Source organism: Cricetulus griseus, chromosome 4, assembly GCF_003668045.3.
Source record: "Cricetulus griseus strain 17A/GY chromosome 4, alternate assembly CriGri-PICRH-1.0, whole genome shotgun sequence".
NCBI classification, from domain to species: Eukaryota; Metazoa; Chordata; class Mammalia; order Rodentia; family Cricetidae; genus Cricetulus; species Cricetulus griseus.
This window is the reverse complement of record NC_048597.1, coordinates 123,171,708-123,191,178: the sequence shown is the minus strand read 5'-3', so window position 1 is coordinate 123,191,178 and position 19,471 is coordinate 123,171,708. Positions and strand designations below refer to the sequence as shown.

Sequence of the window (19,471 nt, the reverse complement as noted above, 5' to 3'; positions counted from 1 at the left end):
AGCATTTGCTATTTCCCTCTTCTTGGAGCCTAGGGAGAAGAGGGGAGGGGAGGTGCCAAAGTACAGTGGGACAGGGAGGATGAGTCCAGTTCTACCACACAGCAATGTGACCAATACTATACAATAATTCATTGTTTATCGCATTGATACAGCTTCTTTTCACATCCATTAGGAATAGGCAATGGTGAGCAGGGAAAGTGGCCTCTAGTGGCATATATAGCTATAGTTTTTGTTTTACACACCAAATTTGGTAGAAAAGAACATTTCCTAACATTGAAAACTTGCATTAAGAATTTATGTTCTTTATTTTCAGAGTCTCATTACACAGCCAACAGAATCTCATGACAATCTCAAATCTTGGCGTCATATTTGGCCCAACCCTGATGAGAGCGCAGGAGGAAACTGTGGCTGCCATGATGAACATCAAGTTTCAGAACATAGTGGTTGAAATCCTGATCGAACACTATGAAAAGGTGGCTGAGGGCTTCCTTCTAAGGACACGTGTATTATCTATGAGCTTTACTTTGTGATCTGAGATTCCTGTAAAATGCCCATCTCGTCAGTCTCATAAATTACTTCTCTATGAGGACTTCGATTCTTGTTGTCACCTCACCTATTTGTTCAGTGTTTCAACTCCAATGAGTAGCCTGACTCTTCTCCACCCCTGACTTTCTGAAGTTTCCTTCTTTACTGGCTGGTACTCAGCTTTCTTCCTGAATTCAGAAGGCATTGCTGCACTGCTTGTGTTTAAATGTGATTTAGCCTTTTTTCTTTATCCCTCTGGAACTGGACTCTTATTTGTGTAGGAATTCCAGTATTCTCAATAAAAGAAAAGAAATGAGGTCAGATGTGGTAATTCACACCTGAAATCTCAGCCCTTGAGAGTCAGAATCAGGGTCTTGTGGCTACATGCAAGAGGCTGTCTCAAAATGCAGGTCGGGGATGGGTAGAAAGTGGAGTCTTGAATCATGAGGTCCTCCTAAAAAAAGTTTTCCTTAAAAGAGTTGGTGGTGCACACCTTTAATCCCAGCACTTGGGAGGCAGAGGCAGGAGGATCTCTGTGAGTTTGAGGCCAGCCTGGTCTCCAGAGCGAGTGCCAGGATAGGCTCCAAAGCTACACAGAGAAACCATGTCTTGAAAAACCAAAAAAAAAAAAAAAAGCTTAAATTCTTGGAGTAACTATGGGACATTGTGGAAGCCGAGTTAACCCATTATGCCTGATCTTGTTCTTCTGAGAGAATGACCCCATATTTCTCTCCCGAAGTCCTTTCCTAGTTACCACACAACGATGTCCTCAATCACTGCATAAGGTTGCAAGTTCACAGTCCCATCATAGGTAGTGGCATCTGAAGGCTGTGCTCATTCTACTTCCTACAGCTATCCCCACCTCCGTGACCTCAGCCCGGTGCCCTCAGCATCTCAGAACCTTCCCCAGCATTGCAAGGAGCTGCTCTACTGGAAGTCACATAGAACCAAGCTTCCCCTTGGGTTAGACTTCCCTGAGATGAAAGCAGAAAAGAAACACTGTAATACAAAGAAGCAGAGTTTCTGGGTGTAGACATTTGCTCACAGTTGACAGGTTTCATAAAGTCATCAGACTTCACTTTCACCATAAGTGGGGAACAGCAAAGATGAAAATCCAGAGGAGAGGGTTTATTCAGTAGATACAAAAGAATGCAGTGAGTACCTCAGAGTAGCTTTGTGTCAAGCACTTCCTGTACTCCTAGGGATTTTCTCATAGCTGTTGGACCTTCTATCGCGTGGATGCAGAAGATGCTTTCACTCGTCACTGACCTCAGTCCATTTCTCTTCCTGTAGATTTTTCACACCGCCCCAGACCCAAACATCCCTCTTCCTCAGCCTCAGTCTCGGTCTAGTTCCCGAAGGACCCGTGCCATCTGCCTGTCCACAGGTTCTCGGAAGCCCAGAGGGAGGTACACGCCATGCCTGGCAGAGCCGGATAGTAAGTTCGCCCCATTGTAGGAGAGCCTCTCTTGTTCTGTTTATTCTGACCTCACCTCTTTGGTAATTAGGAATTAGCAGATGTGTTTGTGGGTGCTTTTCCTCCAACACCCCTCTCCTAGCACTGATATAGTCCCTGCCAGCCTTGTGGGACGTCTCCTTAGACAAGCATATTCATATTGTCACAAAGGAAAAAAGAAGTAGTTTGCTCCCTGCCCTTTTGCTGGGGTTGTGATTAAGGACACTGGGTGCTACTTGTGGCAGGTTTTGTCTTGTTGTCAGAGCAGCAGGTAAGAAAGCTGGAGGGTATCATACTGAAAAGCCATTTTCTGGCTCTCTTTCACGTTATGTTCACATTATGTCAGCTCTTGGATGTCAGAGTGTCCCAAAGAGAGGACAGAAATAAAAAGAAAACCAACAGCACACATGAAATCACAAACTTCTTATTCTGAGCCAAGCTTCCAGCTAGGGTTGACCACAGCTTGAGCCCATGACAAACGTTAAGCTATAGTTGTTCTCGTTTTTATGTTTTTCCACCAGGCCCCCAGTGCTTCCCCATGGTCCATATTTAGCAGAAAATGGTCTAGTAAAATTTGACTTAGGTATATTTTCAAGATCTAGTGAGATTTCAGGATGTTGTGCAGACTAGAAATGCACTGTCCTCTGGAGTTACCCCCAGTCCAATAGCTAGTTTCTTGTATTACTATTGTCATAGTAGGAAAATGAAAAACAAACAAACAAACCTTCTTTCCAGAATGGCCAGCAGTTTGCAATTTGCTGCTGAATTCATTGTTACAAAGGTAACAGTTCTGGTACCAGTGACTCAGAGCCACCCAAGATCAGTAAAACAAAGGAAGGTAAAAATACATCTAATAGATGTATGTCTTTGTGAATATATGTATTCTTGAAGGGAGCCTACTTCTCTTACTTCTGAGTTCTGTATCACAGGCAATTTTTGTCCAACTTCAAGTTAGTCTATGAATCTTCCGTAGGAGTGGTTAGTTCACAGGGCTGTGTAAAAAATCATCCTAGAGAATGTGTGAATCACATTCACAGCCATCAAAGGCAAGATTTAACTCCTTCCTCTAGTACTGAGGATAGTCTGCTATGCCAGGTCAAGGCCCATCAAGCCAATCGGGTCTGGTGGCTGTGAAAGGCATGAGAGCAGGAGGGCTCTGTCCATCCTCTGTCATGTTACTGACCCATAACCACTGTCGCTCTTGTCTGTCTCCTTCTCAGGTGATTCCTACAGCAGCAGCCCAGACAGTACACCCATGGGCAGCATAGAGTCTCTCTCTTCCCACTCCTCTGAACAAAACAGCACCACAAAGTCGACTTCCTGCCAGCCCAGGGAGAAGTCAGGTGGTATTCCCTGGATCGCATCCCCATCATCTTCCAATGGACAGAAGAGTCTGGGTCTGTGGACAACTAGCCCAGAGTCAAGTTCTCGAGAAGATGCAACCAAGACAGACGTGGAGTCAGATTGCCAAAGCGTGGCCTCGGTCACCAGCCCAGGGGATGTCTCTCCCCCCATAGACCTAGTCAAGAAAGGGCCTTATGGACCCTCAGGACTGAAAAGAACCTCTGCCTCCTCCTCTCTCAGATCCATCTCTGCAGTTGAAGGTGAGAAGGCCTGGAGCCCGTGCCTAATAGCATTGCCCAGTGTTGCTGGCTGGACACTCAGGATGACGGATCAGGGACAAGGTTAACTGGGGAGACCAGTGAAGCTTGTCTACTTTTTACTTAAGCTTGGGTTTAAAAGCTGTGTGCTGTGACATTTTCCCCCAAATCTTTCCATCTTTATGGGTGATGTTTTGTAATTGCCGTAGATTTTGATTTCCCTAAGTGATGGGCCCTTGTACCCAAAGAACATCCTCTGCCTCTCATCTCTTGGAGGAAAATGCTGCCTTTTGCTATACACTGTTCTTTTTGCTCTTATTTTGACTAATAACACCTTGCATATTTTCTTGGGCTTTCTATTTAGGAAACAAGAGCTACAGTGGATCCATTCAAAGCTTAACTTCTATAGGTTCCAAAGAGTCACCCAAAGCCACACCAAACCCAGAGCTGCCTCCAAAAATGTGCAGGAGGTTAAGGCTAGACACTGCCTCCAGCAATGGCTACCAGCGACCGGGCTCAGTGTGAGTTGGAATGAGTTTGTATTCACTGTCTCCTAATCATATGGAGGGGTTGAGTCAGTCCTAAAGGAATTTGAAGGTCCTGTAATTAAATGGTTCATCTATAAAGCTGATACTTTTAACTTCTGTAGAACTCGGTCCACTTCAACAAAGGATATGAGAGGTACTGTAGGCTTAGGCTGTCATCAACCTCATGGGTTATCGCTTAGCCATGGCTTAATGTAGGATGTGAAAACAGAAATATCATAGAGTGTTATGGCCTTTGGAGTTAGGAACCTTCCCATTAAAGCAACCCATCCAGCTTCGAGCTCTCCTAATATGGTTGCCCCTTACATATGAGGGTTTTCTGTACCCTCCACCTTGCTCTTCTCTGAGGTTTCACTGATGGGAACAAGGTTAGAGACAGCCAGGATCACAAAAGGCAATGGGAAGCGAGCACTTCTCATTAAAACAGTGAACAGAAATATAAAGCTTATAGGACACCACCATATAAATGGGAGCACCAAAAGGTGCAGAGGGATTAGTGGGAGCCTGAAGAAACAAGGGATCAAAACCTAGACAGGAAGTGCTTCTTCCCCTGCTCTCTCTCATGTTTCTGGCAGTTACTGAACATTTCCCAGTGTCTGTGAGCTCACACTAGATATTTTCCCATGTGTGGTCTCTTCTGAGGGTCTCATTTGAAGATCTGCAATAAGAGCAAACCCCTCTTCAGAGACCAGAACACATGTCTAGAATGTTTTAGAGCCCTAGGTCCCCTGACTGCCTGGTACTCTGTGCCTCACCCATCTGTCATATTAGGGTGTTCCTGACATTTTCATTTGTTGAAAGTTCAGTAAGGTATTTTACTTTTTAAGTCCAACTCCATAGGAATGGGATTGCAAATCCTTCTGTCCATTACTGTCTTTCTACATCTTTAGTTGCACAGTGTGCCCAGAATTCCTTACAGAAGTCCAGCTAGATGAATCTGTATGCAAGGCAGTCTGTTTAGTGTTCAGCCAAAGCCATTAAAAGAAACTAAAGTTTAGATGGACCATCAAAGGATATGAGGGAATATCCCTCTGTCCTTTAGGAGACAGAAGACCTTCTGTCTTCTGGTTGTTGTTTTTTAAGGGGGAGGGCAGGGTCCTTGGGATTGTCTGTTGGGGCTCTGTGAAGAGTTCTAAAGATTGGGGCTAATGATATGGCTCAGTGAATAAAGGTGATTTCCACCAGGCCTGAGGAGTTCCATCCCAGATATAGACCCACGTGGGGAAAGGAGAGAACCAGCTCACAAAAGTTGTCCTGTGACTTTCCCATGTACACAAAAGATAAATTAATCAATATTAATTTAATTACTTAACTATAATGATTTTAAAAGCATGCTATTTTAAAACCAACTCTAGGGGGTTCATTCATGGAATTTAATTTTTTTGGTGAATTTAAGAAATATTGTGGTTACAAGGACACTTTAACTGCAGTTGCCCCCATTCTTTAGCTAGAAGCTTCACGTTGTCACCCCACCCTCCAACATATGTACTCTATGACTAAAGCATAGTGCAGACCAGCATATTTATTTAATAGACATATTCTTGGATTTTTCCTTTTTGCTTTATAGCAACCTTAGGAAACACAGGAAGTAATCTTAGTTCCCTGTGCTATCAGGGAACAACAACAGCTCCTCCTGTCATGTTGATTGAGTCTTTGACTCTTCTGTGGTGCTTCACAGGACCCAAAAACATGCTTCCTGCTGGGAGCCCAGTGGATAGAGAATGCTCTCTCTGCTATGACCTCTGTTTGCTGAGGTAAAAGGAAGAAGACAGTGAGAGCCCCCGGAAGGGAGTTATAGTTCTATTATAACCTGTCTCTGTGAGCAAAAACCTGTTCCACTGTGGCTTCAGTTTGGGTGGCAGTTCCTAACTATCTTGCTTTATTTGCACAATAATCCTGAATATCCCATTGGACAGAATGACTTTTCTGATTGACTTCATTTTAAAATATTGAAGTATTCTGATTCTTTAAATATTGTTTTTACTCAGTGCATTTAAAAATATTTTTCAGAGTGGCAGCAAAGGCTCAAATATTTGAAAATGCTGGTTCACTCAAGCCAGTTTCTTCAGGACGGTAAGTTCTCAAAAGCTTTAACACACTAGATAAATAAAATAGCAGGGATATCATTGCATTGCATTGATATATCATAATTTGTGGCAGCCTCTACCTCAGTTTTTCAGATAATGAAATAAACCAGTGACCTTTGCCAGTAAGAGCACATCTGCAAATCACATCATATCAGATTTTTACCATGATGCCTTTCTTTTAAAATGCTTGGAAAGGGAACTGTAGCTGGGCTGTAACTCAGGTGATGGAATGCTTGCCTGGCATTCACAGGCCCTGGCTCGACCCCCAGCCTCACATAAGATAGATGTGGTAGTGTATACCTATAATCCTAGCATGCAGGAGGTGAAATCAGGAGGGTCAGAAGTTGATCAGCATCCTTGCCTACATGGCAAGTTTGAGGTTAGCCTGAGATACAGGAGACCCTGCCCCTTCCCTCCAAAAGGATGAGGACTTTAAACAAATTTCCTAAGAATGGAAGTCACTGTAATTAGTTGTCTCTTCATGCACTTCTGATAATAGTCATTTGGGGGATAATTATCAATAATATATTCTTGTCTTTTAAAAATTACTGCTTCTCTGGAAGAATGTTCTAGGAAATCCTGCACAATGCAGTGCAGGATTGCAGAGCTAACTAGCCCAGGAACCTTTGTTCCTTCTGGACAGGACTTGGTTTGGGTTGCAGCCTTGCAGGTCTCGCTCCTTGCTGCTTCCTCTATCCTCCTGCTGTCCGAATTCCTCTAATCTTCTTGGACCTTAGGCTGTAATTTGAACAGAATTGCATGAAAATGCCTGGTTTCCCTAACTTCTTTTTAGAGGAGGTATTCAATACAAGCACATAACTGTGATGGCTTACAGAGCAAACCTACCACACTCCTCATCCTTTCAACTGGACTGGAGCATTTTTGAGCTGCCACAGCTGGATAACTAAGTCTATGAAGCAAAGGAATCATGAGTAGTTTATTGCTGTATATTTCTTCTGAAAGTTACTCAACCAAAGGGTTTGGATGTCATTTGGGGGGTTATTGTATTGCTGTTTATTGTTTTCTGTCATTTTTACAAAAGCGTGTGAACTTTCCCAGCAAGCCTGTCTTAAGCATATCTCAATCCTAGGATATCATCAGAGCTGTTAAGTCAAACTCATCCCACAGAGCTTTAATAAGATAAACCAGGCCTGTCTACCTGTCCTAGGTAGGCTAATTTAAAGAGATAGGACATGGTAAAATGGAGAGAGAGGAGATTTATTTAATGTGGCCACATTTGGGAAAAGGAACAAATAAATAGGTCTGGTGACATCCTCCAACAAGTCCATCTTTGGGTCCTGACAAGAGTTTTTTGTTTAAAGAGGAGGAAAGAGATATGTATAATGAATGAATCCCAATCAAGGTGTGGTCTGGTCCATCATCACTGCATTTCTTACATGGCTTTCTTACATAGTGCACGGATAAGTGTGAGAAGTGTGTAAAATCCATTTCAGGAAGAAAAGGTCCCCCTGCTTCTGCTTTTTCCGTCTCCCAGCATGAGACTCCTGTAGCAGTTCCAGTTCCTTTGGGACCATTGTTTCAGTAGTCTGATAAGCAAAGGGAGGGACACAGTGTTCCCCTTAGAATCCCTTCTGCCAGGATGGTTGTAAGCACATTCAAGTTATTACAGGTAACAGTGAGCTTCAAACCCTTAAATTTCATTCAAAGTCTCACATATAGTTTGCATACTTGTTTTTGTTGGTGTTGTGACTTCTAATGAGGAATTGTACTGCTCAGTAGGGTAATTGCTGCACCGTATGTACCCCGAGTACTCGCACACACCTGTCCAAGTGTCTTCACTGGATTTCTTCCCAAGAAGGCACAGGGGTACTGAGCTAGCGTGCCACAACAAACTTCATGTCTTTGAGATTGCTGTTGTTTTCTGGCATTAGTGTAAGATTGGATTGAATGACCCTTTCAAAAGGGTTTCCTAAGACCATCCTGCATATTTGGTATTTACATTATGATTCATAACAGTAGCAAGATTGTAGTTGTGAAGCTGCAATGAAACAATTTTATATTTGGAAGTCACCACAGCATGGGGAACTGTATTAAAGAGTCACAGCATTAGGAAGGTTGAGAACCACTGTATGGTCGAATTGCTCCACCAGATGGAGCTCTTCTATCGTGAAGTGCTAAGTAGTCTTCCTGTTAAGTAAACACTCAACAACAAGCCTGCTTCTCTATCTATTAAAAGATTGATTGTAAGACCTTCCCTCAAGTGTACAAAATTCATAGCTGTTCACCCTCTCATATGCCATGCATGGCATTTGCATAGTAACTATTTATATCTGCCTTGATGTAGCCATCACTAGACTATTTAAAATACCTAGCGTATACATGCTATGTAAACAGATATTATATCCATGTCATTTAGGAAATGCTGACAAAAAATAAAAAAAGATCTGTATGAGTTTAGGACAGATGCATTTTTCCCTGAATACTTCAGTGTGGTTGGCTGAATCTGTGTTTGAGGAGGAGCCTACAGATATGGAAGCTGGATAGAACTCTAATTACAAAGATAACCCTGGGAGAGTTAGCAAAGCAAGCTGTTAGTGAAGTGAGAAGGCTTCCCTATGATAGAGACACGCCTAGAGGTTTAGCAAACAGCCAATGCATTTAAAATACATTATACATTCTAAAGCAGAAACCAGCTTCTAAGTCTTCCGTAGAGACTTCTGGGTTCTCTTGTTAACCAGTCCCCACATCCATGCAGAGCATCCTTAATTTTCATTGAGTCTTGTACACTGTGGACCATACATCATCCTCAGGGTCAGATGGGCCTTCACTCAGTTTTTTGGGCCACCATTTGTAGTCTCCATAGTCATGCATTTCAGGAGTCCACATTCCATATCTAAAAAGAAGGTCCTAATTCTGCACTTACCAAGCAGGCTGTGAATATAGACAATAATGTTTTTGAAATATGTGACAGGTGCATTAGAGGTGTTCTCCTCCTCAATAATAACTGTTATTGCTGTGATTATAATTGAAATTATAAATTATAATCATGTGTGATATCTAATGGTTATGTTGCTAATGAATATGTTTCTCAAGTTAAGCACTCCAGGCTCTTATGATCCCTTTGTGCTGTTGACTGAAACTGTATTATACACACAAGGGCCTTCTCCTGGCCTCCCCATACCTGTTTGGTGTGCCTTCCAAGGACTTCACAGAGAACCCTGTTACAGACATTGAAGGATGATAGATAGGTAGAGGTAGAAGATATCTAACCATCATTTTAGTGGGTAGCCTTGAGCCAAACAAAAGCATCACCTCCAAGAACCACATGCTCTCTGGCTGCCATGGAGCAGAGGGCAGTAATGACTCACGAATGCACACAGATCATTCGGGTGGCTTTTCCAAGACCGAGGAAGGGAGAGGGTAGTCGGCGTTCTGAGTGGAACTGGCGAGACTCACTCAGAAGGGCAGAAGCTTGTCAGCAGGAGCTTTCAGGGCTGTGATCAGGATGGACACATGCTCAGAGAAGGCAAGTAAGAGGTAGGCAGAGAAGGATGCCAAATGCCTGAGGATAAGCATCAGGTGGTTTAGTTTCTAAATTCTGCTTGTATTTAAAAAGGAGACAGGCAAGTTTTAGACTTAGAGTGCGAGGAGCCTGGTGGACAGGAGAGACTATTGGGAATGGATGCCAGGGGAAGAGAGCACAGAACTCTCTGCAGTAGAGAGACCTATAGACATCAGTGGTGCTGCACAGGTGAAGGGGAAGGTGCCTGGTAGCAGAGCTTACAGAGTGGAAAAAGAAGGAGCAGCGGTAATCTTGAGGAAATGGCTTCACTTATGAACTGGACAAAGAGCAATGAAGAGTGGTCAGGAGGAAGCCTGACCTGCAGTCCCTGAAGCTGTAAAGAATGCCATGGTGCCTAAGACACCATTAGATTTCTGATGGGTGTGGGATTGCCCCCTGCTTGCTCTGTTGATAATAGGATGGCAGGTGACCAGAACAGGAAACTGAGAGATTGTAGGGTACACGTGAAGCCACCAAGTCAATAAAATGGAAATGGCATTGCTGTGCTTCTGGAAGAGATGGAAAGTGGAGTTAGGAATTTGCAAGTCTTTGGAACATAATTGAATGTGGCAGAGGAGCAGGGACTTGCTTAGTGACTTCCTTCCTGGTCAGCACTGGCTTCACTGTTTCTAGACCAGACCTCATACAAAAGCCCCAAATTCTGGTCACTCTTAGTACTCCAATGTCTCTGGCTGTATGGAACATGTGGTGCCAGGCATAGGGTTTGCTGGTGGTGGTGGGTTTTATTTATTTAGTTTTTTGTTTGTTTGGTTTTGGTTTTTCGAGACAGGGTTTGTCTGTGACCAGGCTGGTCTCGAACTCACAGAGATCCACCTGCCTCTGCCTCTGCCTCTACCTCCTGAGTACTGGTATTAAAGGCGTGTGCCACCACTGCCCGGCTGCTGTTGTTATTTTTAAGGGAGGACATGAATACCTTTCTGGGTTTCAAAGCCTCCATCTGTGCCCTTCACTGCCCAAACAATGAGGTGACAGTTCCTGGCTGTTCCTTGGTTACCTCAACTGCCATTCTAGCATCACACCTATTCAGTGTATTTACCATATCTTTTGGGTCTGAGGTAGCCTGAAAAAGTGAGGAAAAACAAAAAGCAAAAGCAACATATTCATCAGCTTTCTAACTATAGCATATTTAAAATCAGCCTATGCTATTCATTAGGAGTTGAATTGTCTCCTGAGGATGTGTTGTCTAGAAACACAAGAAGGGTGTCTGAGGCATCAGTGAATTAGACAGGGCTGATCTGGTTACAATAGGGTCGCACACAGTTGTGAAGAGCACACTGATGTAGACCTGTTTGTGTCCATCTTTATATTACATTCTAAGTATTAACTAAGAATAGTTTTGGCTACATTTGAATTGAGTGTTGTTTTTATAAACTGCCTTGATCTTTCAGCCAAGCCAAAGCCATGTACTCCTGCAAAGCAGAGCACAGCCATGAACTGTCCTTCCCGCAGGGGGCGATCTTTTCTAACGGTGAGTGTTTATGTCCTTTACCGAACTGACTCATGAGTGTGTGTGTGTCGGGGGGGGGGGAGTTAGGCAGCCTCAGATTCCAAACTCAATTCTTAGGTCTGCCTGAGTGAACACAACACACCTTTCTAGACTCCAGCGCCCCAGCTTCCCTTGTGGGAGCATTCACTTGTATTCAAAAGAGAAATAAACAAGCTAGACATGGTAGCACACTCCTACTGTTAAGGTGGGTGGGGGATTGCTTGTTAGAGGACAGCCAGAGCTACATAATGAGTCTTACAAGGCTAGCCTGGCAAATATACCCTTTTTACAAAAAAAAAAAAATAGAGAAGGGGGTGGTGTTTTACACAAATACAGTTTATCTAATTGATTGTGTGAGTACAAAGAACCTTCAAACTTAAGAGGGGCTGTACCCATAGATTCTTAGGTGATCATTAGTTTTTGGTAATTATTTGAAGCTAGTCTCACCTGGCTAACATTGATTTATTTCCTCCTTTGACCAGTGCACCCATCAGTGGAGCCAGGGTGGCTGAAGGCGACTTATGAAGGCAGAACAGGACTAGTCCCTGAAAACTATGTTGTCTTCCTCTAATAGTATTAGTGGATGGCAGTATCTTCATGGTATCCATGGTAACACATAATAAGTGCTATGATTTTATCTGACACAGATATGGGGGACCAGCCACTAAATGAAAACCATCTGTTTGTCTCAAGTTCTTCACCAGCAGACTATGTAGCTCCCACTGATGAAAAGAGAAACACAAATATTTACATCACAGCCATTCCTTTTGGCTGTTTTCTTACATTGAAAATAATCTTGCTTTTTAATTTTTTTGATAAGAAGTGATTTTTGTCAGTGTCTGTTCTCTACCGAATCCCAGATACTGAGCTCAGTTCTGCATCCCGCAAATCCGGAAGTCAGAAATCTGCTGTACCATGTTGAGATCTGTTCTGTATTGCCTGGTAGTCTCTGGGAAACCTTGAAATCATTACTTTAAATGTGTAATTTAAATTGTTCACTTATTATTTTTGTTTCTTAAAAATATACTGTTTTTATGTGTGGTCGTTTTGCTGGTCCTAAACATTTCAAGAGAATCAGTCGTTGTTTTATCATAAGTATATTTTATTTGTTTTCTAAGATGATATTTGAAAGCAGTAATGTATGTGAAGTCTGTAAAGAAAGCCGAGTTAAGTCAAACACTGATTCCACCATAAGCAATCCATCCCAAATGCTAGATGGTTTCTGTGGGTTCTGAGCAAAGATCCACCAAGTGTGTCTGTAAAGCCTGGGAATAAATCATTTTGTGACAGGCTAGATTTGACTTGTGAACCACAGATGAACAACCCCTTCTTTAGAAGTCATGTAAACCTATCTTGGGACTTTCACAAAATTTCCTGTTAAGACACACATGCTAATAAATCAATAATGTGAGATCTTCTGCTTCCTAAGCAGCATCATGACAGTGCAGTGACAATTCTGGGCAAACTGTAAAGGTAAAGTATAGCATATAACCGTCCCACCTGCAATGCTGAAGTCTTCAGGTATTTTAATGATGGGGAAGTTTCAGATTCTGAGATGGTAGTATGCAAATGATAAGGATGTTGTTTGGAAATTTGAATTGGGAAGCTGTGCCTTTTAAACCTTTGTGTAGTTGAAACAGAAAACAAACACCAAAGTACTGGTTTCTTATGCCACAGAGTTTGAATTTTTAAAAATTCACTATTTATATGAATATTTTGTTCACGTGTATCTGTGCTACATATATGACTTTTACCCATGAAGGCCAGAACAGGAAGTCAGATAGCTTTGAGCTAGAGTTACAGATGGTTCTGGGTCACTACATGGGTGCTGTGACTGGAACTCTCATCCTCTGGAAGAGCAGCAGTGCTCATAGCCACTGAGCAACCTTTCCAGCCACAGGCCACACAGTTTGAAAGCATGCTACCATCATTAGCAGGAATGAAATCTACAGAGGTTTTCTTTGATGGCATTCAGTTTATAGCCTATCCTATGAATTCCACCCAATTATAGAACTCATAGAGCAAAGAGGTATTTACTCTCCAGATATAGGTCATCAGCAAAAGGTTAGATATCAGCCATTTCTTCTATCATAATCTATTTCAACAGTTTCAATATATAACTCCTAGGAGTGTCTACAATGGCAGAACGCCTGTATTCTCCATAGTCTAAAAGTTGTCTCTCCAGATCCACCACACTTGGCCTTGGTATCTAACTGATTCCTTCAGTGTTTTTCCTAGTTCATGGGACACTCAGGTGTCTAATGGTGTATGAAGCTGTTTTTACATTCCACAGCCTGTAATCTCAATTCATTCTACATTGCATCAGTATTTTTAGAGATAATAGGCTGAGCATATACACAACACTATGCCTCATTGCATTTATGCTGTTAAATGAAATAAGATAATGAATTAGAATTAACCAATGATGATAGACAGATCCAGAAATACCATCCACAAACTGTAGGCAATTAATGGAAAATAGCTCATAAGAATTATGTTGTAAGGCTGGGTGATGGTAGCACACAACTTTAATCCAAGCACTCGGGAGGCAGAGGCAGGCGGATCTCTGTGAGTTCTAGAACAGTCTGGTCTACAAGAGCTAGTCCCAGGACAGCCTCCAAAGTCACAGAGAAACCCTGTCTCTCAAAAAAACATCAACAACAAAAAAGACTTACAGTGTAGCAGGAATCGGGAAACTCTGATGAAAGTTTGGCTCTTTCTCTTTCCTCCCTATGTTAGTCCCTGTGCATGACAGTGAGGTATTGCCGAACTACCTTGGTCAAGGTGGGTGCCTGATGGCTTTTAATATACCAATGTCATTGCTATCTCTGATGACCTTTGGTGGGGCGGGCAGAAGGTAGCCTGTATAATGTCTCAGTTGCCTAGTCTATAGGGACCTCAGATGAAGGCCCCTTGTCATCACCCCCTTGCATCATGCTAGATTAAGATGCCTAAAGGGAAGCTGATTTGCTTTCAAAGACCAATTTGACAGCAAAGATCCAGTGTCTTCCTCTGCTGTTGCTGTGCTAAGAAATCTCAACTTTCATCTTACTTTAACAGATCAAAACATTCCTGCTTCCCAGTGTCCTGTGAGCCAGGATGGATGGATGCTCACTGAGGTCTTAGAGCCAATTCTTTGTAGGACATGGGTATGATATCCAGTTCTCCTTTCTGATAGTAAGATCTACTCTGTCATTTTTTTTTGAGGTTCCTGCCCTGAAACAAGACACAAACATGCTGGTTCATGTTGCACTTGTGCTTGAAGTTTTAATCTTTTAGATTTTTTTGTCATGTTAATTACATATGTAAGGAGAACATGATGATCTCTTGAATTGAGGCTAGCTGCTTTCCCCATGAAGTAAGTATACTACAAATGAAGCTTGCAGGAGCACTGCAAAGGTCAAGACGTATGTTCTGAAGCCCACAGAAGGTTTGCTGTGTGGGAGAGCATTGCCAGTTGTGGAAGAGTCATGCCCAAAACTGTGATGCCATTGAAGCAATGAAGAGCCTTACCTGTTCAGAGACAGTGAAACATGTTAGAACTGTTGTATCCTCATTCTGAAGCATACATGAAATAACATGCACCCAGATAACTGCAACCAGATCAGTGTGAGGATGACATCAACTGTCTGATGTAATCCCTGTGGGTATTTTGTGTATTTGAAACAAAGATGTATTTAATAGGTGACTCTTTGGCTAAGCCATCATTCCACTAAGTTTAGCTCATAAACAATAGTCATTCAACTGAACCATTTCCTAATGTATTGTGTGTCAGTATCTGAAAAGTAAAATAATCTTTATATTTCCACAGTGTCTGTGCAGTGTGAAGAAGCATTGTCTCCATGTGTATTGATTTGCTTTACTTTGCTACAAGTATGAATGAAATATTCACCAGTAGCCTCTTTGCTGACTCACTCTTCAGGGATAGTGGATTAAAGAAATGACAAATATACTTTAGAATGACCATAATCCCCAACTATCCAGGCCCCAAATAGTGAAGATAAAAATAAGAGACCTCCTCCATTTTTCTCTTCAGTAGTTAACCTTACATATATGACCACCTGCTGAACACCTGCTATGCCTGGAATAAATAAAATCTCTCTGCATTTCTGTGAATATCTCCTGTTGCTGACCTTGCCCCACCACGGGCCTCACATATTTGTGTCGCACAGAGGCTGTTAGAAAGACCATCAGATGTTAACTCAGGGAACTTCAATTTGTAGTATAGTCTGAACACATTTTATCTAGTGCTCTTGGGACTCAAATCCCATTTTGTAACATTGTGAATTAATGAGACACCTTTGTCCTTCAAGATATCCTAAAATATGCAGTGATTATGGGAATGGGACCCAGGTCCAATCAGGAGATTCAATTCTGTTTCATGTACTTGCTATACATACCCTAAAAGTCATTTCAAACAATAATTTTAATATATTCATGAAGACAAGTGTCATGTACTGGAATTTTCCAGTTGTAGCATCATGCTACAGTAGGTTTGGGGTCTTGGGAACAGAGATGCTTGCCTTTGTACCAAGTTTGTACTGAGGGTGCCTTAGCAGCTAGAGCTCCATGTGATTTTCTATCCAGTTTGTTAACTAATATCAGGAGCATACAACCTTAGGGACAGAATTTGTCCTTTGAATTCACAACATATTAGTCACTTGTAGCTCTTACTATGACCTCATGCCACCTTGTAAGACATTGAAATCATCGTTCAGTAAAAATAACACCAGGTTTAACTCCTGTCCTGAAATTATATTTCTCTTGACCATAGATGTTCCCCTAAGGGTCAAAATTTCATTTCCTGTGTTTTTCTCTTGCGCTGCAAAACCAAAACACTTTTTAAAAATGAGATTAGCCTTTCTGAGCAGTATGACTCTGGCCGGCCACTCTCTTGCTGATTCAGAGTCAGTAACAGGCACTTATCAGCTTCCTGAACACATTAGTGTATTCATCCATTGTTATCATTACCTTCCCGCTTCAAATAGCAATACCTTTGGGAAAAAAGATTTATGAATGACATGGAGGATCCAGTCATTGTGTGAAACTTAAAAAAATATCATAAGACAGCTGCACATCCAACTTTTTAAGAAACCACAAGTAGGAATGTTGACAGTACTCCCTGGAAGACACTTAGCAAGAAACTAACCTGTATTTGTTCCATCATTGTTTTTAGACTTCTCTACAGACTAGAGCCCAGCAGAGTATGACTTCATTCCTCATGACATGACATGACATGACATGACATGACATGACATGACATGACATAACTCATGACAGAATGGCAGTGTTTTAGGGTGGCTATTTCTTGGGGTTATAGAGAGAGGTAGAATCTTTGTGCTTACTGGACAAGACTGACAGGCAAGGAAATTTTTTTTGTGTGTGTGTGTGATTCAGGATGTTCATGTGGAGGTCTACTTGAGGAAGTGAAGTGTGAGAGGGAGTTGGAGCTGAAGGTCCCAGACCACCTCAGTTAGATGGTGTTGTTCTTGCCTTCACACCATTGGCCATCTCTCACTGGTGCTTCCCATAGTCTGCTCTTCCATGGTTGACATGGAAGCTATGCCTGAATCCACTTACCTCTGATGAAAATATGCACTCCTGTCTGTGCCACAGCATGGTGGAGGTTCTGTCTGCCCCATATGTCCTCTTCCACCTACTTCTTCAGGAAAATGACTTGTACTCTGAGGGTACTACCTGTTCATACTCTATGCTTCAAAGCCACGGTACCAGCACACACTGAAGGATGGAGTTTCAAGAGTCCTTGAACTCTGATATGGACCCTTTATGAATAGTCTGACAGGGAAGACGCCAGAGTTATTCATTCATAAACTATGTACTGCTCAAGTCTGGGGTACTATTGTCTATGTAAAAATCAAATATTTAAGTAACAAACCAGGAGCTTCTTTCCAGCCATTAACATAAAAAATTAATTAACAAATGTTGTGAAACCTATAGTCAATAAATTATCATGCTGAATTTTTTGCTTATTTTGTAGTGTTTCTGTATTTGTCTGCACTTAGTGTTTCTAGACATGCATATGTATGTGGATTTGTAAGTAACCTCATGTTATTCTTAATCTATCTTGCCACAATAGCTTTGCTGCATGTTTATACTGTGTCTCAAATGACTTTAAGTATAAACTATATTAGCACATTTTAACTCAGTCTTTGCACTTGAAGATTCACTCCACTGGAGAATAGCTGTCTTGACTTCATGTTGAGGAAAGCCAAGGGTTCCAGTCAGTTCTGTCAAGTGTTAGTTTGGATTTAGTTAAATGACAAACTGTAGGAGTGCTTGGTGACCTCCTCTTGATAAGCTAGAGCAGGGGATTAGAAAAATATTTTTCATGGTCCTAATAATGCACATATCTCAGGAGAGCACTATGGAGGAAATGTCAGCTATAACAGCCAAAAGTTTGTTTATGGTACTGTGTGTTTGTGTGTTCACATGCACTCACACACACATAGCCAGTATGCTATGGAGGAAGTATCACTGTATAAGCACCCCTCAGGGCTGGAGAGATGGCTGAAGGTTTAGAGTGAATAATGATCTTCCAAAGAACTAAGTTCAGGTCTTAACATCCATGTCTTGTAGGGAGCAACAAAGCATTAGACAAATGGCCATCTTAGACCTTCCCGTTCAGCCCAGGGGCAGCTGAAGGAAAGGCCCCAGACGACTCACTTGTGTATCTGTCTGCTCAGCCAAGCCATCCCAAGTTTCTGACAGAGTCATCAAATGTAATAAATTACTGTTGTAAGCCATCAAGTTTTAGTGTGGTTTGTTATGGAGCAATATAAATTGAAACTGGTCATTGTGGGGCCAGAGCCCAAGAATTCCTTAAGCTTAGGCTGGGGAGCAGTTTGGCAGGGAGATGGCTGTGCAAACATGAGGGCCTCAGTTGAAATCCCTAGGATGTATATACCACAGGGTGTAATGGGCCCAGTATTCTTGTGAGGTAGGAGGAAAAGACAGGATAATCACTGGAAGTTCTTGGGCTAGCTAGCCTGGTGGTGTAACGGTGAAGAGGGAAGGGAACTTGTCTCAAACAAGGCTGAAAGCAAGGACCTAAGGACCAGACAGAGGTTGCCTTTGATCACACTTGTATACCACATGCGTACCTATACCCACATACCCAAATCTTGCATGTGTAAACACCACACACACACACACACACACGGGGGGGGGGGCACATATATACACCATGCACATACACACAAAGATCATTTAAGATAAATCCCTTAAGCTCTTCTGTTCTCTAATGCATATAGCAGAGATTGGTGTTTATCTTCTCAGATTCTCATTGTTTTCTTTTTCTCTCCAAGTAGAAACCTCAGTTCCTAGTAGAAGAAACAAAAGATGAAAATAAACCTTATATGTCTTAGCCTCTTTTGGTGCGGTGACCACATTGATGAGGAAAAATACATATAATGTCCTTGTTAGCTCTTAAAGACAGGAGACCTCATTCTCTATCTTGCTGCTGAGACAAGGAACAATTTTGTGTCACAAAAGTTCATACTCTCCAGATTGGTGAAACAGCAAAATACGACTGTGGATCTTTGAATGATTCCACAGAGGAGAATGGCATGTATAAGCTTTTGACATTGTGACATCATATCATCATTTGCAGTGTTTGTACTTGAAACCCTCACAATAGAGTTACAAAAACAACCCCCCCCAAACATCGTGTTTATATTTTGTATCCTTGGGTACATGTGGTCCATTGACTTGTAACATAAAAGAGAAAGATGCATGTAAAGAGTATTTTGCTTAGAATCTGTTCTCTATTATATGTATTTGAGTGACCATGTCAGCTATTACATTAGGGTTTCTACAGTCTCATCATCTGGCATCAGTAATGATGAGAATTTACACACATCATCCCATGGGCTGCTCTGATTGGTATCTGCTGTGAGTAGAACTTGGAAAGAAATATGACTGGCCACTTATCTTGAAGAGTTAATCATAAGCAAGTATGGTCCCCATGAAGTGCTATTCCATGCTGCAGGGTGTGTATAGCTTGACTATGTGCTGTATTCAGGAATATATCTCTTGAGATTTGTGTCCTTCTTGACTGTGCAAACCTTTTCCGGTGGTTCCATTGAGGGATTTCATGCCTAAGTTACATCTAACCATTGCCTATTTCAAGTTCACCAGGCTATGAGTTCATATAACCACATCCGGTGACCTTAGGAAGGAACTCTGTATGAGTTACCTACTCACTATC

The 19,471-nt window shown here is 42.0% G+C and overlaps 1 protein-coding gene across 3 annotated transcripts in view; it reads left to right on the top strand.

Annotated features, from left to right (window-relative positions):
- The window catches only part of Arhgap42 (Rho GTPase activating protein 42), a 224,442-nt gene extending 212,627 nt beyond the window's left edge, over positions 1–11,815 (top strand). For 2 of the 3 annotated variants that reach the window (XM_035444354.1, XM_027415152.2), the window contains 7 exons: positions 314–473; positions 1,819–1,963; positions 3,202–3,585; positions 3,947–4,103; positions 6,138–6,200; positions 11,147–11,226; positions 11,727–11,815. In XM_035444354.1, coding sequence (XP_035300245.1) covers positions 314–473; positions 1,819–1,963; positions 3,202–3,585; positions 3,947–4,103; positions 6,138–6,200; positions 11,147–11,226; positions 11,727–11,815 — 1,078 coding nt within the window. The remainder of the gene's footprint in view (positions 1–313; positions 474–1,818; positions 1,964–3,201; positions 3,586–3,946; positions 4,104–6,137; positions 6,201–11,146; positions 11,227–11,726) is intronic. The other variant, XM_035444353.1, reaches the window with a different exon arrangement.
- The last annotated feature ends 7,656 nt before the right edge of the window (positions 11,816–19,471 follow it).